The following is a 22,054-nucleotide window of genomic DNA, read 5'->3' as shown; positions in this document are numbered from 1 at the left end:
CCCCTTCATTACGATCACGTTTCCAGACGGCAGTGGCATTTTGCAAGACAATGCACCATGTCACAAGGCCGGAAGTGTGATGGAGTTGTTCGAGGAACACAGTGGCGAGTTCCAATTGATGTGCTGCCCCACTCGCCAGATCTGAACCTGATCGAACACATCTGGGATGTGACTGGACGTGGCGTCAGAGCAAATCGCCTCCCTCCCCGGAATTTACGGGAATTAGATGACTTATGTGTGTAGATGCTGTGCCAACTCCTCCAGCAACCAATCACGGCCTCACTGCTTCCATGCTACGACGCGTCGCCGCTGTTATCCGTACCAAAGGTGGACAGACGGCTATTAGGTAGGTGGTCATAATGTACTGGCTGATCAGCGTAAGGTGTCCACATCTTACGCCAGAATGGGAGTAATTATAATAATTGTGCAGGAAGTTGCCACAGCAATTTCTCTAATCAAGAAAGGAAAAGCAACAAGCTCCGAAAATATTCATGCTGATGTGCCAAACAGATAAATTGTTCCATATTTTACAGTGTTATTAAATGACTGTCTCTTACGTAGAAGGATTCCGAACATGTGAAAAAGTTCTCTTGTAATATTAACAAAAGAGGACACTTAACATGATACCGCACCTGCAAAGCTATATCGATCAATTTACTTGCCTAGCACTTTAGGCGAAGTCCGGGAAAAAATTCTGTCAAACAGATTACACAGTCACAGAAAATTTTACGGAGTTAATGAATGCTAATTCGAAGTTAAAAGAATGTAAGACCATAGATGATGTGACTAAATACGCCATGGCTGTTATTGACGATGTACAAGCAAACTATGTGGTTGGGATCCTGACAGACATAGCCACAGCATACAAGTTACGATGGCCTGCTCCGTTTGCACGACTTCTGGAAATCGCCATTTATGCTTCTACTGTGCTTTTATGTAAAACTGTCAAAGACTGCAGTGAGTGGCACAATTACGAAGACACCATTGCAAAAATAATTCCGAAAGGCTGTCCATAGGGGATAGTGTGTGGAAATACTTGAAATACCGCAATCGAATCGCAGTTAAAGATCATACAAGAGAGCCTACTTACTGATGATGTCACTGCATATGCTGATGACATCACGTGATTGTATCCCATGACTCCAGAGAAAATTTGGAGAGTAGTCAGTGATGTACTTCAATAACTGAAACATCATGTTCACAGAAAGAGCTTAAAGTAGACGCAAATAAAACAACATATATTCTCCTTAAAGACAATCTGAAAAGATATTCCACTGTAAAACACAAGAACGATGGCTGTGTTCGAAAAAGTGTGACAGACAGACATTTGGGGTCCTTCTAGACTAGAAACCGAAAGTCTTAGCACGTATTAGGGCAACCGGAGACCTACAAGAGTTATACAGAAAACTGTAACATTACTTACAAAGGAGTATTAGTTACCAAATTCTGTGTTTAAATGTACCACTATGATATTTTTATGGCAATGATCAGATCCCCAGCATGTGTATGGAATTAAAAACTACAAAATGAACATATCGCAGCCATATAGCGTCGAGCCAGAGAGAAACAATACTCAGACTGGCAGACGCCTTTAGTATAAAGCCTGTCTAGTACGCCTGGCATTTGCCTTATCGACATAAAAGTATGGTGTCCGGGAGCTTGTCATCTTCTGCACAAGTACAAGACTTTATAGACCTGAACATCACTGGGAAGACAACGCTAAAGGATTGGGTGACTGCTGAATAACGACGTAACTGGGATGCGAGAAGCGGAACACGGCGAATCATCCGTCAGGAACTGCAAATAAACTACACAAACCACTTAAAAAGAGATGATATTGTGTTTCGAGAGGATATGAGCTACACCCTATGTATGTATGTATGTATGTAGAATTAACAAGATCGGGATAGAAACGAGCAATATTGATTAATGGGCAAGCTTGAACATCACCATTTTAATGCGACATATGTACTGAATTTAGAAGAAAGGTTGTCCATACTATACTGTTCAGCAAAATTTAAGGATGAGACAGATAAAGTAGCAGAACTGAGCGGAAACGTGGGAGTGTCTCCCACTCGTGCATACAACGTTGGACGGCACATGCCGTGAGGTCAGCGTGGCTACAGCACCAAATGGGGTTGGCCCTGCAATACAAGGCAGTTGAAAGAACGGGACAAAGACAGTGTGTGTCCATCAACGAGCAGTTATAGTGTAATGTGGTGGTGTTCTTCGTTGCAACATGGACCGGACACAACATTTGGATGACTTCACACGGGGAAGAACCGTCGGGAAACTGGAAGAAGATTGAGTTGTCACAAGCATAGCCCGGAGTTTGGTGTTGCTCACAGCATTGTTCCACGAACATGAGGAGCGCCTCGGACCATAGGCCCTGGTCGACCATGGTCAACTACAGCAATAGGTTACCGCTACAATGTATAACAGACACGGTGTCCACGTCAAATAGAGGGTGTAATTTCAAAGACATTTAACATGACTGCAAGCACGCAATCTGACGCTGAACAGTGGCACGATGACTGCGTGGGGATGAGCACATTGTCCGACGACCAGTACGTTGCGTTCCACTCACACCTACACATCGGCGGCACCGTTTACTATGATGCCAAGAGCACAGGGACTGGACCTACGAGAACTGCTCTTTTCAGATGAGAGCAGATGCAGTCTGAGTAGTTAGTCTGGACGTGCCCTCATATGGCGAGAGATGGGAACATGTAACGCATTCAGGAACGTTGTCGAACATGATCGATTTGATAGTCCAAGTGTTATGGTGTGCAGAGGCATAATGCTGCATGGGCGTAACGATCTCCAAATTTTAAACATGGTACACTCACCGGTCAACGTAATTGTGACATTGTACTCCTTCCACATGCATATCTTTTCAAGCGTGCATTCGGTCCTGACTTCATTTTTATGGATGACAATGAGCGACTGCATCGAACTGCGCAAGTGGAGGAACTCTTGGAAGAAGAGGATATTGGACTGGCGTGTACATTCCTCCACTTATAACCCATCGAGCGAGTGCAGGATACGTTGGGGAGAGGTACTGCAACACGTCCACATGCACGAATGACCATCCAGCAGTTGCCAGCTCCGTTGATGGAGGGATGGGACAAGAACTCCTTACCGACCGCGTGGCCAGCGTGGGAGCCCGTTGCAGAGCATACGCTGCTGTCCGTAGTGATCACACACCCCATTAAGAACCATTCCTTGCATTCTGTAATGTCTAGGGGACCATAATAAATCGCGGTGACTTCAATGTAATTATTGTCTTTCAATAAATGTGTCATTTCTGTTCGACTCATTGCGTATTTCTTTCAGTTACCTTATGTACTACACTGTAGCAATTCTTTCTGTATATGGCCTAAGTTTCATCGAGCTATGTTACTTGGCAGTTGATATCATGCGAAAGTTACTTTCGTCCTTACGTTTTGCACACCAGTGTATAAAAACGCCAATAGAAGTCGCAGCAGCTAGTAGGTATGTAAGCTGGGGCCGACCACTAGAGCCTGAACTACCAAACTGACCCACTTACCGCATTAACAATGATACAGCTGATGTTTGCCGCCGGGACTCCGCTACTCGTGTTGCGCAATCTTAAAGTGCACTTCCCTCTTATCGTGCCCCTCTTCCCTCTAATAGTTAACAGCCCGCGGCGGTGCGACCATATTAAGCTCTCACGGTGCCTACAACATTTTCTTTGGCTCTGAGAGCTATGGGACTTAACGTATAAGGTCATCAGTCCCCTAGAGCTTAGAACTACTTAAACCTAACTAACCTAAGAACATCACACACATCCATGCCCGAGGCAGGATTCGAACCTGCGACCGTAGCGGTCTTGCGGTTCCAGACTGTAGCGCCTAGAACCGCTCGGCCACACCCGGCCGGCAACATATTCTTTCCGGAGGAAAAGTAGTTGCAGATTGATACTCTAGCGAATAACGTTTACGCAGTTAAATTAGGTGTCGTGTTTTCCCTGGTCAATTCAAGACAAAAGTTTCCAGATGAATCCAGTGAGGATGCGGTGTTGTATGCTGTCACTGCGTTACTGTGAGACTTACGAGGCACTCTGAATGTGTCGGGCCGTCGATAAGGTACTACGAAAATTGTCCTGATGACATGGTAGTCGTCTTACACTCAGAGAATGAAAACGGATTTGTGGCGGAAATACTTCTAGTGGACGGGATAATATAACACAGACCAGACACATTCAACAATAGCATCATTCTAGTAATGCAGTCTGTAGTTGTAGTGAATAATCATACATTGACATCTTTAAACAGTTTAGCACAGACTTTCAGCGCTGGAGCGTGAGTAGCTCAAGGGATAGCGGACCGTATTTACTATGTTACACGACGCATCTACTTTACGTTACATAGCTTTAAACTAACATTTAGTTTCATGCTGTTAAGTGGTGGTTTATTTGGAAATATTACGATAGGTATAATAAAGGAATTCAACAGTTGGTAATAATTTTATGAACTCACTGTTTTAATTTTTGTTACATTATAAATTATACAAGACACCTTGCATTACATAATACGACTTCATGTTTAGTTTTTAACAGATGTAATAAATAGCAAATTATTCTAGGCAGCTGTCAGTGAGACAAGGCGCACCTTTTTACAGGCTGTCTACGGTCCACCCCAATGGACATTAGATAAAGAAATTGTAGCCATAAAAGAAAATAACAAAGCAGTTACATCTGAATCTCAACACCTGGTTAGTTACCACCACGCAAATTCACAATTCGAATTCGAGAAAGACTTTTCTTAAGACAATTGAAATATTCACACCGCCATCACAACAAACTAGACCATACACGTGAGGTGCAGGAATGTGTCTTCGTGAAAACATGGGTAATGCCTGAAAGAGCCACAAAGAAGAGTTGACTACCCGGAAGTCACCCAACCGAATCCGTTCTCATGTCACTAGGAGCGAAACTGATCTCAGCAGGAGTTTCAAAGTGCAGCCAGTGTTTTGTGAAGCAACCACACTCCGCTGGTTCTACAATTGTATAAAATTTGTAGCCTTTGCGTTTTGGTAGTTAATCTGTGTCTATTTGTGCTATACGTCGTTTGACCCCGAGAAGAAAAGTAGGAGAAATACACAGTAAAAAAAGAACAAAGGGCGACTCGCGAAGAGTCGGGTGCAAATAAATTTTACCATATTTGTCAAATTATCGGAAATGTGGCTGGGTAAAGTTTTCCCAAGCGCGATGTAAATACATGTATGGCAGTATACAGCCATTCCACGGACCTGTTTGCATAGCAAACTGTCGCGACACAATCTGCCATCTACTTCGAGTCACGTGCCAATCTAAGACACTTAGAACACGCACACGAATGTTGACATTTAGTAAAAGATAGCATATAGAATTAATACAATGTATGTCTTTCGGACTTCATGATGCTGTAATAAAACTGTTCCTAGATATTTAACATACAGCCTAAAGAAACAGCGGTATCGCAAGAAGCTGTCGACCTCAATCCGAAAGAAAGTCTAAAACAGCCATTTACAAAGCATCTACTTCAGACAGATTATACGTATGAAAGACAACAATGCAAAATACGACAGAAGTGGGTTGGAAATTCACAACACTCTGTGGAACGATGAACGGCTCTCTCTAGTGAACTTCAGCCCACGTACAAACGGTAAACGTCTTTTTCATTTAATATTTACTTTAAATGTCTGTGGCGACCCGCGATCACTTTCAATGAAGCTGTCATGTATTGAGTAAAAAAGATAAGAGAACGTTTACAGAATACAGTGCCAATCAAAACAATTTCTTCCCATGTTGACATGTAAAACGCACAGCCACCGTCAACTTTGGGGTCAAACGTACAATGGCCTAATAGCCTTTGAGATCCATCACGCAACGGATCAGAAGTTATGTGGAACGGCACGCCAATCTGAATGCTGTGCTCTAACTGTTCAGGGGAGTGTAATTTCCTGGTCGCTAGTGCTTCTCTCTCTCTCTCTCTCTCTCTCTCTCTCTCTCTCTCTCTCTGTGTGTGTGGGGGGGGGGGGGTTGGAAAGGGGGGGGGGGGCGCTTGCGTGTGCGTTCTTGTATGAGATGCTTCTAAGAAAACACATTGTGAACTCTACTGGGGCACAAATACTCCACCCGAAGATCCACAAATTACTTTTGTACGTAATGATTTCGTTAAAAGATTGAAACACTCGTCCTCTACGAACTGTACTGAACTGTATAAAGAAGCTTTGCAGTCTGAAGCAAGCACTGAAATGGAACCACGCGACAGTCAATATAACTGCACATCGTTTCGTGCACAGTACTCTGAGTAAGAATTCTGGATGTCTTCACGTTTTTATATGGAAAGAAAAGTCGAGTAAACTTCGCCTTGAGACGATTAGTAGGAAACTCGTCGAAATGTTACGACACCCTGACTTCGGCTGATAACCTGAGAAGATTCCATCACTGAAATACGACGAGAAACCTTGCATTCCCATATTCATAGTAGGATTTTGATGATAATCCGGCATGCTCAGGGGTCTGACAATGCCGGATTCGCTAGATTATCAAGGTCATTTTTAAAATCTGGGTTAGAAAAAGGGATATAAGCAAAACCAATAGTTTTAACGGACAAACCTAAGCAACTGTTATATATTAAACACAACAGGAGAGTTTACATGATCAAAAACCTAAAAGTAGTTTTTCTGTAAAAACAAAAATGAGTTACATGTAGCATACTGTACTGCTCTGTTAAATCAGCTTAAGGCTTAAAGTTTTAGAAAAGTTAATATACATAAATAATTTTTCGTACGCAATTCACGAAATAAAATAAACACAACTGATTTGAAAAGATCAAGAACAAGCTATTTTTAATAAAAATTATTACCAAGAATTTTGTGCAGTTTTATTGGAATCACTGTCTTTAAAAATAGCACAGATATCTGACGTTGTAAGGGGGTGGAATGTGTCGGAGTGGTATGTAACACTGATGGTTGAGCTGAAATTTTTTTCTAAGCCCTCTGGAACATTTCTGAAATGCTAACCTGTTTCTTGGACTACCCTCCTTTTTTTTTTTTTTTTTTTTTTTGACAAAAATTATTTGGCGTGTGGTGCAGATTCATAACTTCAGAAGCGTTGTATTGTTAGCTAGTCTCCGCGAATTTCACAATAGTGTTTAAGGCTTCTGAAGCCTCCACGAGATGTGAGTTGTAGTCGTTTCTTCTTCGTCACACTCATTCGCTGGTGCCTCCCGTGGGCTGAAAGCAGTTTGTAATATCTTCTTCGGTAGCTAAAATTCTGTCAATGTCGATCCATTCGTCAACTTCTTCCACTGGAAACGAGTTCAGTTCAAACGTGAATCCAGAATTTATCGCTCGTACAATTTCAGAGCGATCAAATGTCGATTCATCACAATTTACTTCGCTTTCCATCCCACCTTCTTCAATCAGTTTAGGCCAGTTTTCTCCAGGCGCTGTCCATTCTGTTGTACTTTTCACGGAGGTACAACCAATTGTAGCTGTGAAAATAGCGTCTTTAATGTTAAAATTGCGTCAGAATCCTTTAATGCTGCAATCTGAGCTTAGCAGCTGTCAGTGGAGAAGCAGGATGAGCTGACAAGGGAACCTCCCCATCGCACCACCCTCAGATTTAGTTATAAGTTGGCACAGTGGATAGGCCTTGAAAAACTGAACACAGATCAATCGAGAAAACAGGAAGAAGTTGTGTGGAACTATGAAAAAAATTAGTAAAATATACAAACTGAGTAGTCCATGCTAAGATAGGCAACATCAAGGACACTGGCAGTCAAGGAGCGCCGTGGCCCCGTGGTTAGCGAGAGCAGCTACGGAACGAGAGGTTCTAGGTTCAAGTCTTCCCTCGAGTGAAAAGTTTAATTTTTTATTTTAAGTGTATGTGACAAACTCTTATGTTTTCATCACTTTTTTGGGAGTGATTATCATCCTCAAGAAAACCTAAATCGGGCAAGGTAGAAGAATCTTCTTACCCATTCGCTAAGTGTGCAAGTTAGGTGGGTCGACAACATGTTCCTGTCATGTGACGCACATGCCGTCACCAGTGTCGTATAGAATATATCAGACGTGTTTTCCTGTGGAGGAATCGGTTGACCTATGACCTTGCGATCAAATGTTTTCGGTTCCCATTGGAGAGGCACGTCCTTTAGTCTACTAATGGCACGGTTTTGCGGTGCGGTCGCAAAACACAGACACTAAACTTATTACAGTGAACAGAAACGTCAATGAACGAACGGACAGATCATAACTTTGCGAAGATAAAGAAAGTAAAATTTTCAGTTGAAGGAAGACTTGAAACAAGGACCTCTCCCTCCGCAGCTACTCACGCTAACCACGGGACCACGGCGCTCCTAAGCTCACATTTTCCTTGGTGTTGCCTATCTTGCACATGGACTACTCAGTTTGTATATTTTACTAACTTTTTTCATAGTCCCACACAACTTCTTCCTGTTTTCTCGATTGATCTGTGTTCAGTTTTTCAAGGCCTATCCACTGTGCCAACTTATAACTAAATCTGAGGGGGGTGCGATGGGGAGGTTCCCTTGTGAGTTAGAGACAGGGCTGTGTCCTGACTGCTTGATGGTAATGGGAACATGTTGTCGCAGCTCCGCCAACCATGAACAAAATGTAGGACCAGTGCCAAATGGAGCTTTCTCCTGCAACAAGAAGTAGAAAAGACAGTACAAGCAGTTACGGTGATGTTTCTTATCAGGAAATCATATCATAGGTCAGCTGTAAACCTATCATAACTTTCAAACTGTAATATGGCTTGGACTTTGTAAATAGCAGGCGTTATACACTTTTGGAAACCTATGTAGTGTTTATGTTACAAAGAGCTGGTGTTTTCTTTGGTGTGCAACGTAGTTGTTTTATCACCTTAAAGGTACCATAGTTTATCAGAGAGAAACTTGCAGGGAGAATGTATGTCATGTGCTGGACATTTCTTACATTGGAACATTAACATCGTCGTATTCGACACAATTAAAAGGTCAGAAACTGCACAGCTCACACATTATAGCAGGTTTAAGTGCAGAACCATGCAGCCCTTGTGTTTTTATGTTCCATGACCTTTTCTCTCTTTCTGATACCTTCTTGGTATGGACACCAAACACTGGAACAATGCTTCAGAATTGTTAGCACAAGTGCTTTACATAAAATGTTTCAAACTCCTTTTCCACGTCAGTGACAGGAGTTTCTGAGGTACTGCAAACCTTGTGTGTACATTTGCTTGACAGTTGTTTGTGTGGAAGTGGCTGTGTTCTGTTCAAAGAGTTAATGCAGTGTGGTATGTAATATCACATGTCAAGCACAGCTGCTGTGCCTTTGTCTATTTCTCATGAAATGTAGCAGTTCCATGCATTTTCCAACGATGACGATCATTTTATAGGACCGATGCGAGCGAGCATAGCATAATTTCCAAACTGTAATTTGGTGTGAAGGGTGGGCACTGTAGACCTCCAGAAAGATATACAGTGCAGGTATTGCAAAGAATCTATGTTATTTCTTTCGTGCAAAAGATAGTAGCTTTATCACCTTAAAGTTTCTCAATACAGTGAGTGACGTACAAAACTTATGGAGTGAATGTATGTGAGGTGTTGGCAATATATTTCCACACGAGTAATACATCGGAAAACCGCACTTATTTAACATTATAGCATGTTAAGTGCAGAACCCTGTAGCCTTAGGAATACCAATACCTTCTCGGTAGGGACTCCAGATTCTAATTTATATAAAGTGTTTCAAACTCCATCCACATGGAGTTGCATCATGCAAAAACTACACATTTTCTTCTTCTTCTTCTTCTTAACCGTCATTTATATCACCACAACATAGTCAAATGTTTTGGGCTCATATTTTTTTATACACCAATAAAGAGTGCTAATCTCCTCAGTACGGATGCATCTACAGCCATCATAGGTACTTGGATGGGCGTCGTGACTAAGATTAGTATGGAACAGTCTTCGCTGAATGGCACTAACGACACTGGGATGAGAATGCTGGTCTGTATCACTGGCGCCGGTTGATCGTGGCAATGTGGAACATGTGTTATGCTCTTTCTAAAGCAGAATATTGGAGTGCATTTATCACCTCTTACAGTTTATAAATGTTGCAATGTCTTCCACATTTGTTGCAATGTCTTCCACATTTTGTCAGTAGGAAACATCGGCTTTGTCCGTTTTGTTTTTCTACCACTCTGTGTGTATTGTGGTAGCAGCGAGAAAGAGAGATGTTTGGGTGACAGACATGAATGCACCCTCAGAGACGCTGATCTCCTTCGGACTGCAGTACCTCTACGTAGTTTGGGAACGCACTGAAATGCAAAAGCAAAATGCTCGTCCTTCTTCCAGCTCCCACATGATGTGAAGTTTTCCTAATTTTCCCAATAAGAAACACCATTGTAACTGCTTGTACTTTTTTCTACTACCTTGTGTTTCAGGAGAAAGCTTCATTTGATGCTGGCCTTACACACTGTACACGGTTGGCAGAGCTACGACATGTTCCCATTTTCACCAAGAGATCAGAATACAGTCCTTGTCGCATTAACTTAGCTCACCTTGTTTATCCACTGGGCTCTGAAGGTGGTAGATATAGCGCTCTCTGACTTACACTCAGTTCTGACTTAAACTGGAACGATCAAATGGATAAAGGTGCAGGGAGGATGGGGCAGAGACTGAGGAACAGTTAAGAGATGCAGAGAGACTGTCTAAAATCACACTGGAGTTATATAGCATGGCGCCCATAGCAGATAAGTTTGAAAAAGGTGACTCGTTATGAGATATGAGAGTGCTATGAATATGATTACCAGTGGTTGTAATCATTAAAAGACACCTCCACAGTATCCAGCGCAGGTGTGTGGTTTCATGGAGAGACTTGATTCCAAATCGCAAACAGCATTTCTACCAGAAAGCGTAACACTATAGACCTGAAAAGCCACTGTATTGGTGATAGGATTTTCTAAATTTCTTATGACTTAAATCTACAACCGCACTTCCTAAGTGATCCCTCACATAGAACACCATCTACTGTGGATGCGGGTAATCTGTTCATTGCGCGCTCGCGCGTTTTCACATTTAACCGGCAGTCGTTTGTGACGAAACAGTTTCTTAACTGTCCTACAGAGCGCGTTTTTGCTAGTGGATATCGATCAGTTGATTATTTTCGTGCTGAAAATTTTTAACACAATTATACAGTCGGTTAATTCTTTCGAAAAGTGAGTTGCTTTTGAAATTTATGAATCCAGTTGAAAATAAGTATACATGTGTTCCATTCTCAGACGTAGTTGCTGCATGAGTTCTGCATATAACACCACGGTTTTGCCAGGGGTGTCTGAACTGTCTGTGTGCTTAGCGACAGTATCTGCACCATTCACAATTTTTCGTCTGAGCTGAAATATTACAAGCACAAGATTTTTTTTGTGTAAAAAAAAAAAGGCCTGTGTCCTGTGCAATAGTGTTCTCCCATCAGCAGGAACGAATGTCTTGCCTTTCCGATTTTTCCTCATCTTCTACCACCTCCTACCTGTCCCAGGTTCAATTTCCCTTGACCCTTCTCGCTACCTATGGCACTACCACAACACCTTGCCCATCATTTTTATTAAAGTACAAAGTTCCTGATCATGCGAATCATGTATTCCATTCTTCCACACCATCACAGGGCTAGTTGCTTACAGAAACATCCCTGTGACACTGATGATTCATCCGCCCTGTTATGATGCTGCCGACATCATGAATTGGCAAGCAATGGGCTTGTATAGGGGAAAAAACACACTTGTAATAATATTTGTAGCCACTATAGCGCAATCATCTGACTAACTGAGCTACATTATAATGACAGGGTTATGAAGTAAGGAGTAACACACGATTTGCGAAAATAGATATTTTATTTATACTTCAGTAATGGTACATAGGAGCCATTACATCAACAACAAAAAACCACTAGTTCAATTTTTTTACAGTATTTTTCGAATAACTGTTTCTTTTCAACACTCTTAGTTGCATCACCACACATCAGTCACTGTCTGCTACTGTTTCTATGCCAATATTCACGTGCTTCAATCCACTAAAAGTGAAATTATATGTGGAAATGAATAGTAGTAGTGCACGAGGAGCTACTGTTATCTTCACATCCAGACTCTGTCTTTGGACCATCGCTGGAATGTCTCGCTGTTCAAAGGATGGTACATATCTTGGAGTCCAGTATTCAACATCACTACGTTGTTTGAAACTCGGTACACTTCTGTGAGTTGGGGACAGGTTGGGTGTCTTCATCATCGCAAACTGATGAGTGGTATAAGCAATAACAGGTCCTTGTCCTGCTCCAGCATGTCAAAATGTCCTCACGTGACAGAGGTCTTTTCAACCTCTGCTGGTCCCAAGAAGTTTAAGTTATGTCTGTCAGTACCCACCAACAGGAAACAAGGAAAAAAAATCCCGAAGAGGGAAGAGTAGGTTTAGGAAGCCACGCTGTTGCGAGATCGAATCTCGGACAGGACCAGAATTTCTCACCAAATATATCATTCCTAGTATCCACCAACAGGATGCAATGAAAACATCCCGGAGTGGGAGGTGTAGGGTTTGGAAACTGGGTGCTGTGAGATCGAATCCCGGTCATCTCCAAAATATTCTGTCAAATATACTAGTCCTAGTATCCACCAATAGGATGCAAGGGAAAAAATCCGGAAGGAGGGAAATTAGGGTTTGGAAACGGCGGTTGTGGGATCGAATCCCAGACAACCCTCACACAAAAGGATATAGACTTAATTAATCAGTCAAACAGTTTGATAGCGTGTGAGAGGGGGAGGGCTCTTCGAATAACACAGGTCTCCCCTCAATTGAGCCACTTCCCACCAATTTTTCTCGATCAATTTAATTAATTAGTCAATTAATTTGATATCAAAAGAGACACAGTGTTTCCCAGAGGGAGGAAGGCTGCGGATTTCCCAGAGGGGAGGGTGACAAAGAAAAGAGCAGCAGAAATCCTATTCAAAAGGGCCCGAAATTCTAAAAGTGCATTTGTATTGGTGGGGAGGGAAAACGAGGGGGATGGGTGAGGATTTCCCAGATGGGGAGGGGTAATTAATAGATCAATTTAATTAACTCGTCAATAAATTTAATATCAAAGCTGTACTTCTGTGGGCGAGGGGATTTTCCAGAGGGGAGGGGGATAGGGTGGAGGGGGTGCGGTTTCCCAGGAAGACAGATTATCCTCAACAGTTCATAAACCACTTAGCAGAACATTAGGTTAAGGTCATAAACCAATCAACTGTCACAATGTAATTAATTTGCATATCAATTTTATATGAAAAATGCACCAGAACATACACTGCCCTACTACTAAGGAAGTGATGCAGTATTTCAATTACTTGAGACATCCGATCAAGACGATGAGGCCAAAACGCATTCTACAGCTTGCTACTGCCGATCTATTGTGTGAACTAGGTAGAACTAGGCAAAATTACAAGAACTCTGCTCACTTGCCAACTACACTTTGCATCTGGTCTCTCATCCTGCCCATGGATGTGGGTGGATGGAAACACTTTAGCAACCAGTGAACTCTGCATGCGGAAAGCATAAACCATTTTGAAAGTTGTAACCCCTTAGGCATCCAAGTTAGAAAAAAAGGCTTGGGCGTCCTAGGGTTAAGTCCCATAGTGCTCAGAGCCATCTGAACCATTTTTACAATCAGTTTCAACTTTGCCGATAATTCCTCTACGTTCATCACACTGGATCTAAATGATGCCCATTCATTGTAGGAGTCTAAGAATTTCTTATCTGCTCTTTCCAGCATAAAAACCCTCGAAGGCTTATTGATGGATTTAGTAGCATTAGCAATCATCGCCGCTATGCTGACATCATGATCACTAATCCGTGTCTCTATATTGACACCATCAATAAGGATACGCATGTTTGTAGCTACAAGTCTAAAATATGTACATTTCGTGTGGTTTGCCGATCTATCTGTTCAAGACAGTTTTCGGAAAATGTGTTCAGAACTACTTCAAAAGACTGTCTGTCCGTACCACCTGCAATGAATCCACAGACGTCTCAATCTACACTCGGTAGGTTAATGATGCCTCCAAGTAAGAATGCGTGTTCGGAGCACTTCTGTGATACTGAGTGTCTATTTTCTTTGAATGATTCTACAACTGGTACAGCCAAATCGAGTGGACGGTAAACACATCCGACGATTAACTGGGGATCACCTTGGCCGTTTACTGTCGTCGAAATAACTTCGTATGAGACTCGATTTCGACCCCGATAGACAATGCTTCTGTGGACTGCAATAAACACTCCCCCGCCTATAGCGTCTACGCTGTCTTTTAGATATACGTTCCATGCCTCGTTAAATATTTCAGACCTTTCAGCTTCGAGTTTCGTACAACTGTCGGTTTCGAGCAGAATTTGAGCTCGACAGCCTTCCTGGAGGGCTGTACATACAGGAACTTTGTTACGAATGGTTAAACAAATAATTTTAAATTTCTGACGTTCAAAGTTTCTTTATATTGTACGCGATCTGAATTCGCTCCTGCATATCGGCTAGCGAGCAGACAGCACTCAGTCGCTCTGTGCCTTTAGACACGGAATATTGTGATTTATCACAAATTCTTCTACCCACTTTTACAAACAACCTAATACAGTTACATGCCTTTCAGCATAAAACGAAAACAAATCCTATGAAGAATTACGCGGGTGTGTAAGGAAAAAAAAGTAGTTTACGTTGCTTCAAGCCTTCATATTGAGTGATAACAATTCCGTCACGGTTTCCTCTGCGGGGAGAGGGATAAGGAAGTACGGCCGAATAGTTGGGTTTGGCATGACGACAGATAACTGACAGCAACGTTTTGTTTGCTTTTGCTTCTACACCAAGTACAAGAAATTACTGACAAAACGTTCAACCTTACAGCAAACAACTCTGTCAAATAGTAGGCTAATTACAACGTTTGAAATATCTGAAGTATGCAAATTAGCACCAGAACAACGAACAGAGCGTCTCCCTCAGTGGTGCAGTTTCCTTCTAATGACTGTGAATTTTTCACTAGTTATTTTGAAAACATTACATACTTCAGAACAAAAAATCTCATTAAGGTTTTCGGCTGTGGATATTGTAGAAAACTCTGATCATATATCAAATCAGTTATTGCTACCAATAACTTTATGACATATTTATTTTTTCCAAATACTGGGTTCGAAGTAGTAACCTTCAGCTCGAAAGGTTAACATTATTGTTGTTATTATTGTTAAGAACATCGCAATGGACACAGGGACTTGTGCGCTGTGGTAAAAGACAATATTATGTATATATTTAATCCTGATTTTTATTTTCCGAAACAATGGCGATAAGGCACGATATTACGTGCAGCTAACTTCCTAATCAAAAACAGCAACCATCCACTACAGTTAAATCTACTTCTTCCAAACAGACTCGTTAGCGGTTGCGAAGAAGAGAGATTCATATTCAGAAGGAGTATATATTTTATGTGTGTCTTCCATTTTGTTGTTTACAGCACGAAATCAGCAGTTTCCTGCTTTGATCCCTCTCTTGGAATTGTGTTACGTCACAGATAGATACTGGAAAAAAAGTATGACGTGTGTTGGAGATTCAATTATGGCAAGAAATTGCGTATATTTTCACACAGCTATGATCTCGTTATGTCAGGTCCCGTTATGATAGCTCCGTGAGCTGTATTTGTCTTCCACAACAGTAAGGCAATCTTCAGTGTCTAGCATTACACTCTAATAACAACAGTTATTATTACTATGTAAACGTTCTGCACGCCTGAGCCGCGCGGGATTAGCGGAGCGGCCTGAGGGGCTGGTCCCGGCGGACGTTCGAGTCGTCCTTCGGGCATGGGTGTGTGTGTGTGTGTGTGTGTGTGTGTGTGTGTTTTTGACCTTAGGATAATTTAGGTTAAGTAGTGTGTAAACTTAGGGAGTGATGACCTTGGCAGTTAAGTCCCATAAGATTTCACACACATTTGATTTTTTTTTTAAAGAAATCAATAACAGATGAGCCAGAAATAATTTTAAATGCTGAATCAACCCTCGATGAACGCTCATAAAAAAACCACACACACACGAAATAAATAAAAGCTTCCTTTCCCACATTTAATTACGTTCATGAGAATTTTAGCAACAAAAATTGGCCTCGTAATGGGAGAAATGCCACATTTCGTCGTGCGTCAGATGCAAACAAAATTACTTAATATTAACGTCGCGAAATTGGATAAAGTTTTTTTACATCAAGTTTCCCTCGCAACACGAGCTATATTATTTCCACTGTGTACAACATGGGTGTAGTTGACCTACTGAAATGTTTCAGAACATTTTGTTTCTGTTCTCCACTGTCATAACCTGTAATCGCACCTTTATGGTGCTCTCCCGGAAACGGCATCTGCTAATCAGCTGACAAGCTGTCAGCTAGGTTGTACTTATTATATCCTAGAGAATTTCAATTACATCTTTTATGTATGCCGGGATTTAAGCAAACTTATCTCCTCTTGAGAGAAAATAATATATAAAACTCGATGATCCATCCACAAATTAGTTTTTTTAATTAAAACGTTCCAGTTAAAGGCTGTGGCTAAGAAGGATGTTATGTATTTGAAACCACCTCAAAAGTGCGTCCCCAAGACCCGAATACACCGAGAATTATACGCAGACGTCTGAAAGATTCTACGCACTACCCTTAGCATCTTCGATTGCTATGAAGAACATATAACGAACTGAAAAATCGAAAGGATGAGTACTGGAAAAAATCTATTAAAAAAGCATTACATTGTTAACAAGGAAGCCTTCACAGCTTAATAATAGCGAATATACTAAACAGAAGGTAGTATTTTAACGTTTGAAATTTATAGTTTCTATCCTGTAAACTAGACAGATATTGCAACTTGAACGAAATACTGATTGTTTATTACAAACAAACGGTTTTATCAGCAATGTAAAATAACACAATATCATGGCAAAAAGCGGCAGAGATCATACTGTAAGTACATGCTTCGATGTGTATTCACACTGCCACTGCAGTAAGGGCGTGAGTTACTGCGGTTTCGCTACGTGAATATTTTTCGATGCAAGACTCGTCCACTTTTAAGCTGACACTGCCGGATTTCTTACCGAAAGTGTATGTTTATGTTGAGATAAAACATTACAGCAACAGTTTCGGTAAGATTCTCGTCAATAATGATGCTGTAAATGAAGTCCCTTAGCTGAGTTATAGGCGCCAGCAGAGTTGCGCACAACCTTCGGTTCATGAAACAACAACTGACTTCACAAAACTAAAATTCTTTTACTCACCAATGTTCCGAGTAACTACTGAAAACCAGAGATTCTCAGTCCACTCCATACCGGAGCCTACGTATGACTGGCGCACGTACCTGTAACAGAAGGGGAACATTTATCAACGCAGCGTCCAGTGACGATAATCAGATTCACTTATCACCGAAGGTCCAACAGGCAGCACTAACTGAGAACACGGAGTTGCTGCAGCCTTTCACATCGAGCGCAACCCATTCCTTCACGAGCACACATGCATACACCATTCTCGCAGGAAAACAGCAAATTAAGAGCAAAAATATTAATCTATATTTGTATGCCCATCCGTTTTGTCTGTCGAAGCTTCTCACCAACATTAATGGCGCAGAAGTTGAGCTGATATAATTGTATTACAGCAGTAGCGTTTTCCGCTTCACGCAACTGTATATAAAGTAACTATATTAACTGTATTTTCATGTACTGTTTGAAATAAAACGTATATTTTCAGATATGTACACTTTTTAGATGTTCCTGAAGAGAGACAAATTGGCGTTTTCCGTAAAAGCGCGATTTTATCCTAAGGTTCTGGTGAGAGCTTTCGCTTGAACTTAGTTCTCAGCTGCTGAGGGATGGATAGTTGCATGGAATTTAAAGATCGTCAGTAGTATTGTTGTCGAATGATAATAACAATAACACTCCCACCAACCAACCTCCCATCCCCCTCTTTCCCTTTCAGGGCCTCCCCCCCCCTCACCCCCCCACCCCCGCGCAAAATGAATACAATCAAAACACAACTGCTGACCCTCGTCCACTGATTTTACTATCTCTGAGGCAGTATTGATCGAAATAGTCGACACTTTCTTTCTTTTCTGCAGATATAGGTCAGTCATCTCATTTTGCTAGCACAGATTACTTAGTAACAACTGTATACAAAATAAATGTATAAATTGAATTTTCATATATTGGTCTAAACAAAATACAGTTTTTGCAAAACAATATTTTGTCATTAAAAGGAGAGTCACATGCTGCCATTCCCTGCACCAGGCAATATTATAATTTAACATCGCAAGCTTACTTCCAGTACGCCACAGAATACATAAAATTGACATTCAGATTAGCACTGTTTTTCGCTGTCACGTTCCTATAAAGTTATTAGTTGTGTATGAAAACCCCTTCATGGAGGTGTTTGTGTAACTGCTCTGCGACGTGTCCCAGCGGTACAAAGCTAATGCAGCTCCTAAGCGGAATTTATCACCTTCGTTCAAATTTTTCTGTTAAATCTAAATAGAACTAAAAGTATACGCAGTGACTGTAACTTTATTATAACCAAATTAAACGTTCGTCGATGATGCCGTTATCTACAGGTAAGTATCGTCGTGGAACGATCGTAAAGAAATGCACAAAAACTTGGGCCAACTTTCCACTTGGTGTAATGAACACCAGGTCTCTTTAATGTAAATAAATGTAAGGTGATGGCTAAAACGAAGAGAAAGAAGACGATAGTATCCGATTACAAGATTAGTGACGAACATCGCAAGCACGTCAAATCGTGTAATAATTTATTAAGGGCAATATTATGAAGCGATATGAAATGGGACGATAGCGTAAAATCAGTATCAGCGAAGACGAAGGCTTAGATTCGTTGCAATGGTTCTGAGAAGGTGCAATGTATCTGTAAAGCATCTGCACAGTACGACCACTTTTCGAATATAATAACTAACCACCACGAGCAATTATGCTAAGAGTTCAATATGACAATGGCTTAAGACCCTAACGGAGAGGTAAATGTCTACATCCATAAGTAGCTGTCATGAAGCATGCACAGCTAATAAAGGAACACCGTAATGGATTAGTAATCCAATATTTCCGTCGTTAAGTTATAAAGTTTGTAAGCAATCAGCAATAACAGTTTATATATGTCTTGACATGTAATCGAAGTGGCGTTTCATATGTTCCTCACGCATTCACCGCTTATTGTTCTTGACTGCTGTCACTGTCATATACGCAATCATTCCTCGATTTTCACCCACAACGAATACAAGCTCCTATTGTTCCTGGCAGCTTCACAGTACATTGGTTGCGTGGTGAGACTGCCCTGTTCTGTAACTTCAATTGTAACTGTCAGTGTAGGTATTTTTCCCATGTTAAGTATCACCTTACAAATCTAGAGATTTGTATTCAATCTAAGTGTGTCCTTAAATTTTTTTCAGGTGCGTACTACTTCTTTCAACCACGTAAATCTTCGTGTGTGTAGAAAAATGTGTAATAAAGCTAAAATTGTAGACCCAACTGTAAATGGCTGGGAAAGGCGGTCCTACATCTATACAGGATGTAACAAAACGGTACGGCCAAACTTTCAGGAAACATTCCTCCAAGGTAGACGAAGTAAACGTGTTATAAGGACAAGGGCCTGCACCCGCTGTATATGGTACGGATATAGCAGGTACTCATGTGGCACTCTCCAGATAGTCATGTGCGCAACATTACCTGTTGAAGTTAATTGTCCTTCGCCGACACTACGGTTGTCGTCAACTGCACAAATAAGTTCCTCCTCTAGTTGAGGTGTCCTTGTCCTTCTAGGTCTCCCCTAGTCACGAGGCGGCGGCTTAAATGTCCCATGCTCCCACGTCCTCGTGTCGGGGCGATGTTGTTCTCAAAATCTCTCCCGATACAAATGTCGAGCGCGACGGTCATTTTCATCTGCTAATCCGCACAGCAAAAGGGCATCAGCCAAATCCGCATTTGAGTACACTTTCATTGCAATGTATCGGAAACCAAGTCCGTGATGAGGAGTCAACAATTTATGCCACGTGCTTGATACTAGTAGAGCAATGAAGGTAGTCGCATGTCAACACAAGCAAAGAAGTGAGTCACATTTCAATATTACCTTCGTTCAATTGGAGCAACAAACACTGGCGGTGAACCTAAGAATTACTAACCAAACGTACCAAAGGGTTCTTTATCATGTAACAAAATGTTTCAGTGTGTTTACTATAATTAATGTGATTATGAAGAGAAGAAGAGAATGACCTCTAGCGAAGCAACAGAGAGTTTCCGAACCCAAGCCCACAGAACACATTTTATTCCACTGTGTGTTAGAAATATCTCCTGAAAATTTGACCAAACATTTTTCTTGCATCCTGTATATACTCGTATACTCCGCAAGCCACCTACAGGAGGTTCGCAGGATGGCATCGACTTTCAAATGGCTAATGGAACACCTTTGGGGAGTGACTGCTTTACGTTTTAGTCGTTAATAACGTGTGTCATTAATCTCGCGCGTTTCTGAAAATTCTTTCACAAGTTTCGTCCATGTCAGTAGTAGCGCACCTATGGCATACCGTGCGTTTTCATGACCAGTTTTTCCCTAAGAATGTGCTGTATTCATTTAGATGTCTTAATCATCAACTACACTGCACATATTTATTCTGTAATCACCCATTAACGTATCATGAATTTCTTAATAGTTTCTCGTGTGATAACGTTAATAGTCTGGACGGAGTACGCTCCAACTAATGGAACTACGTTTAACTGTCCGAAACTGTCTAAAGAAGTATCTTCAATGTTCGTGCAGAGTCCGCATGCCCTTAATGTGATTTGGTGTTCATCAGCATAACTGTCGAATGAATACTTTTAATAACACCACGAAATTCCTGTTTCTCCATCAACTCATCCTAATCACTTCAAACGCCTATCGCTAACAACTAAATGTAACACCTACTAAAAGTTTCAAGGAAAACGTTGTCAGAATCATACTGGGACAGTTTACAGAAATTTCCTGCTCTTTCACGGAAATTTACGACGCTTATCAACCTTCTCCCGTGCTATGCTATGCACTTAAATGTTCTATTTATCTCGTTATTTTTAAACTTTCCATGCAGAATATGTCGTGTTCATGGTGACTGCCAATGTCGGCAAATTTACCAGCTCTCGACCTGGCAGCCGCATATCATCATTAAAGTTCATTTGTTTTCCTGAAGAAGAAGAATAGTATTTCAGAGGGCAGCTCTCTCTGCAAGCAGAAATATTTTCTTTCTTTTTTTATTTTCGTTATACAAGGGTTGGAACTTAAATAGTGGCAACTATTTATTCACAACCGATACAAAAGAGTTACATGTTTGCACCTGTTACCGTCCTTCAAAGTAGTCACCAGCGTTGTGTAGAACCCGTTGCCAGCCATGTGGAAGGCGTAGTATACCGTTAGCAGAGCCTGTTCTATTGGTGGTGCGAATGGAGCGGTCTACTGCCTATCGAATCTCTGGAACAGTTCTGAAGCGAATTCCACGAAGTGGTTCCTTCATCTTCGGAATCAAATCAAAGTCACAAGGACTTAAGCCCGGAGGTGGGTGGTACAGTACTTCCCAAGCCCATCGACCACACAGAGCAGCCGCAGCTTGCGCTGAATGCGCCCGCGCATTGTGCAAAATGGTGGGTGGGTTGTGCAGAAAGTGTCGCCGTTTCTTCCGCAAAGCTGGTCGCAGGCGATGCTCCAAAAACGAACAGTAATACTGTGCACTGACGGTCTGCCGTGGAGGAACGTAATGTGTTAGGATAACACCATCACAGTCGTACATGAGAATTACCATAACTTTAGACCGCTCCATTCGCCCCATCAAAAGAACAGTCTCTGCTAACGGTATACTACGCCATCCACGTCGTTGGCAACGGGTTCTACACAACGCTGGTGACTACTCTGAAGGGCCGGCCGGGATGGCGGAGCGGTTCTAGGCGCTACAATCTGAAACTGCGCGACCACTACGGTCGCAGATTCGAATCCTGCC

At 41.6% G+C, this 22,054-nt stretch overlaps 1 protein-coding gene across 5 annotated transcripts in view; it reads right to left on the bottom strand.

Annotated features, from left to right (window-relative positions):
• Positions 1-22,054, bottom strand: part of LOC126248660 (MAP7 domain-containing protein 2-like) — a 421,589-nt gene that overhangs the window by 373,134 nt on the left and 26,401 nt on the right. For 2 of the 5 annotated variants that reach the window (XM_049949857.1, XM_049949866.1), the window contains exon 1: positions 17,316-17,392. The exons of the other annotated variants lie outside the window; for them this stretch is intronic. In XM_049949857.1, the coding sequence (XP_049805814.1) occupies positions 17,316-17,364 (49 nt within the window). In that variant the 5' untranslated portion in view covers positions 17,365-17,392. Of the gene's footprint in view, positions 1-17,315; positions 17,393-22,054 lie in introns of those variants that run through there. 5 annotated transcript variants of the gene reach the window in all.

The sequence above is a fragment of the Schistocerca nitens genome, chromosome 3, assembly GCF_023898315.1.
Source record: "Schistocerca nitens isolate TAMUIC-IGC-003100 chromosome 3, iqSchNite1.1, whole genome shotgun sequence".
Classification (NCBI taxonomy): domain Eukaryota; kingdom Metazoa; phylum Arthropoda; class Insecta; order Orthoptera; family Acrididae; genus Schistocerca; species Schistocerca nitens.
Note: the sequence above shows the minus strand (reverse complement) of the source record. Positions and strands in the feature narration are given on the sequence as shown.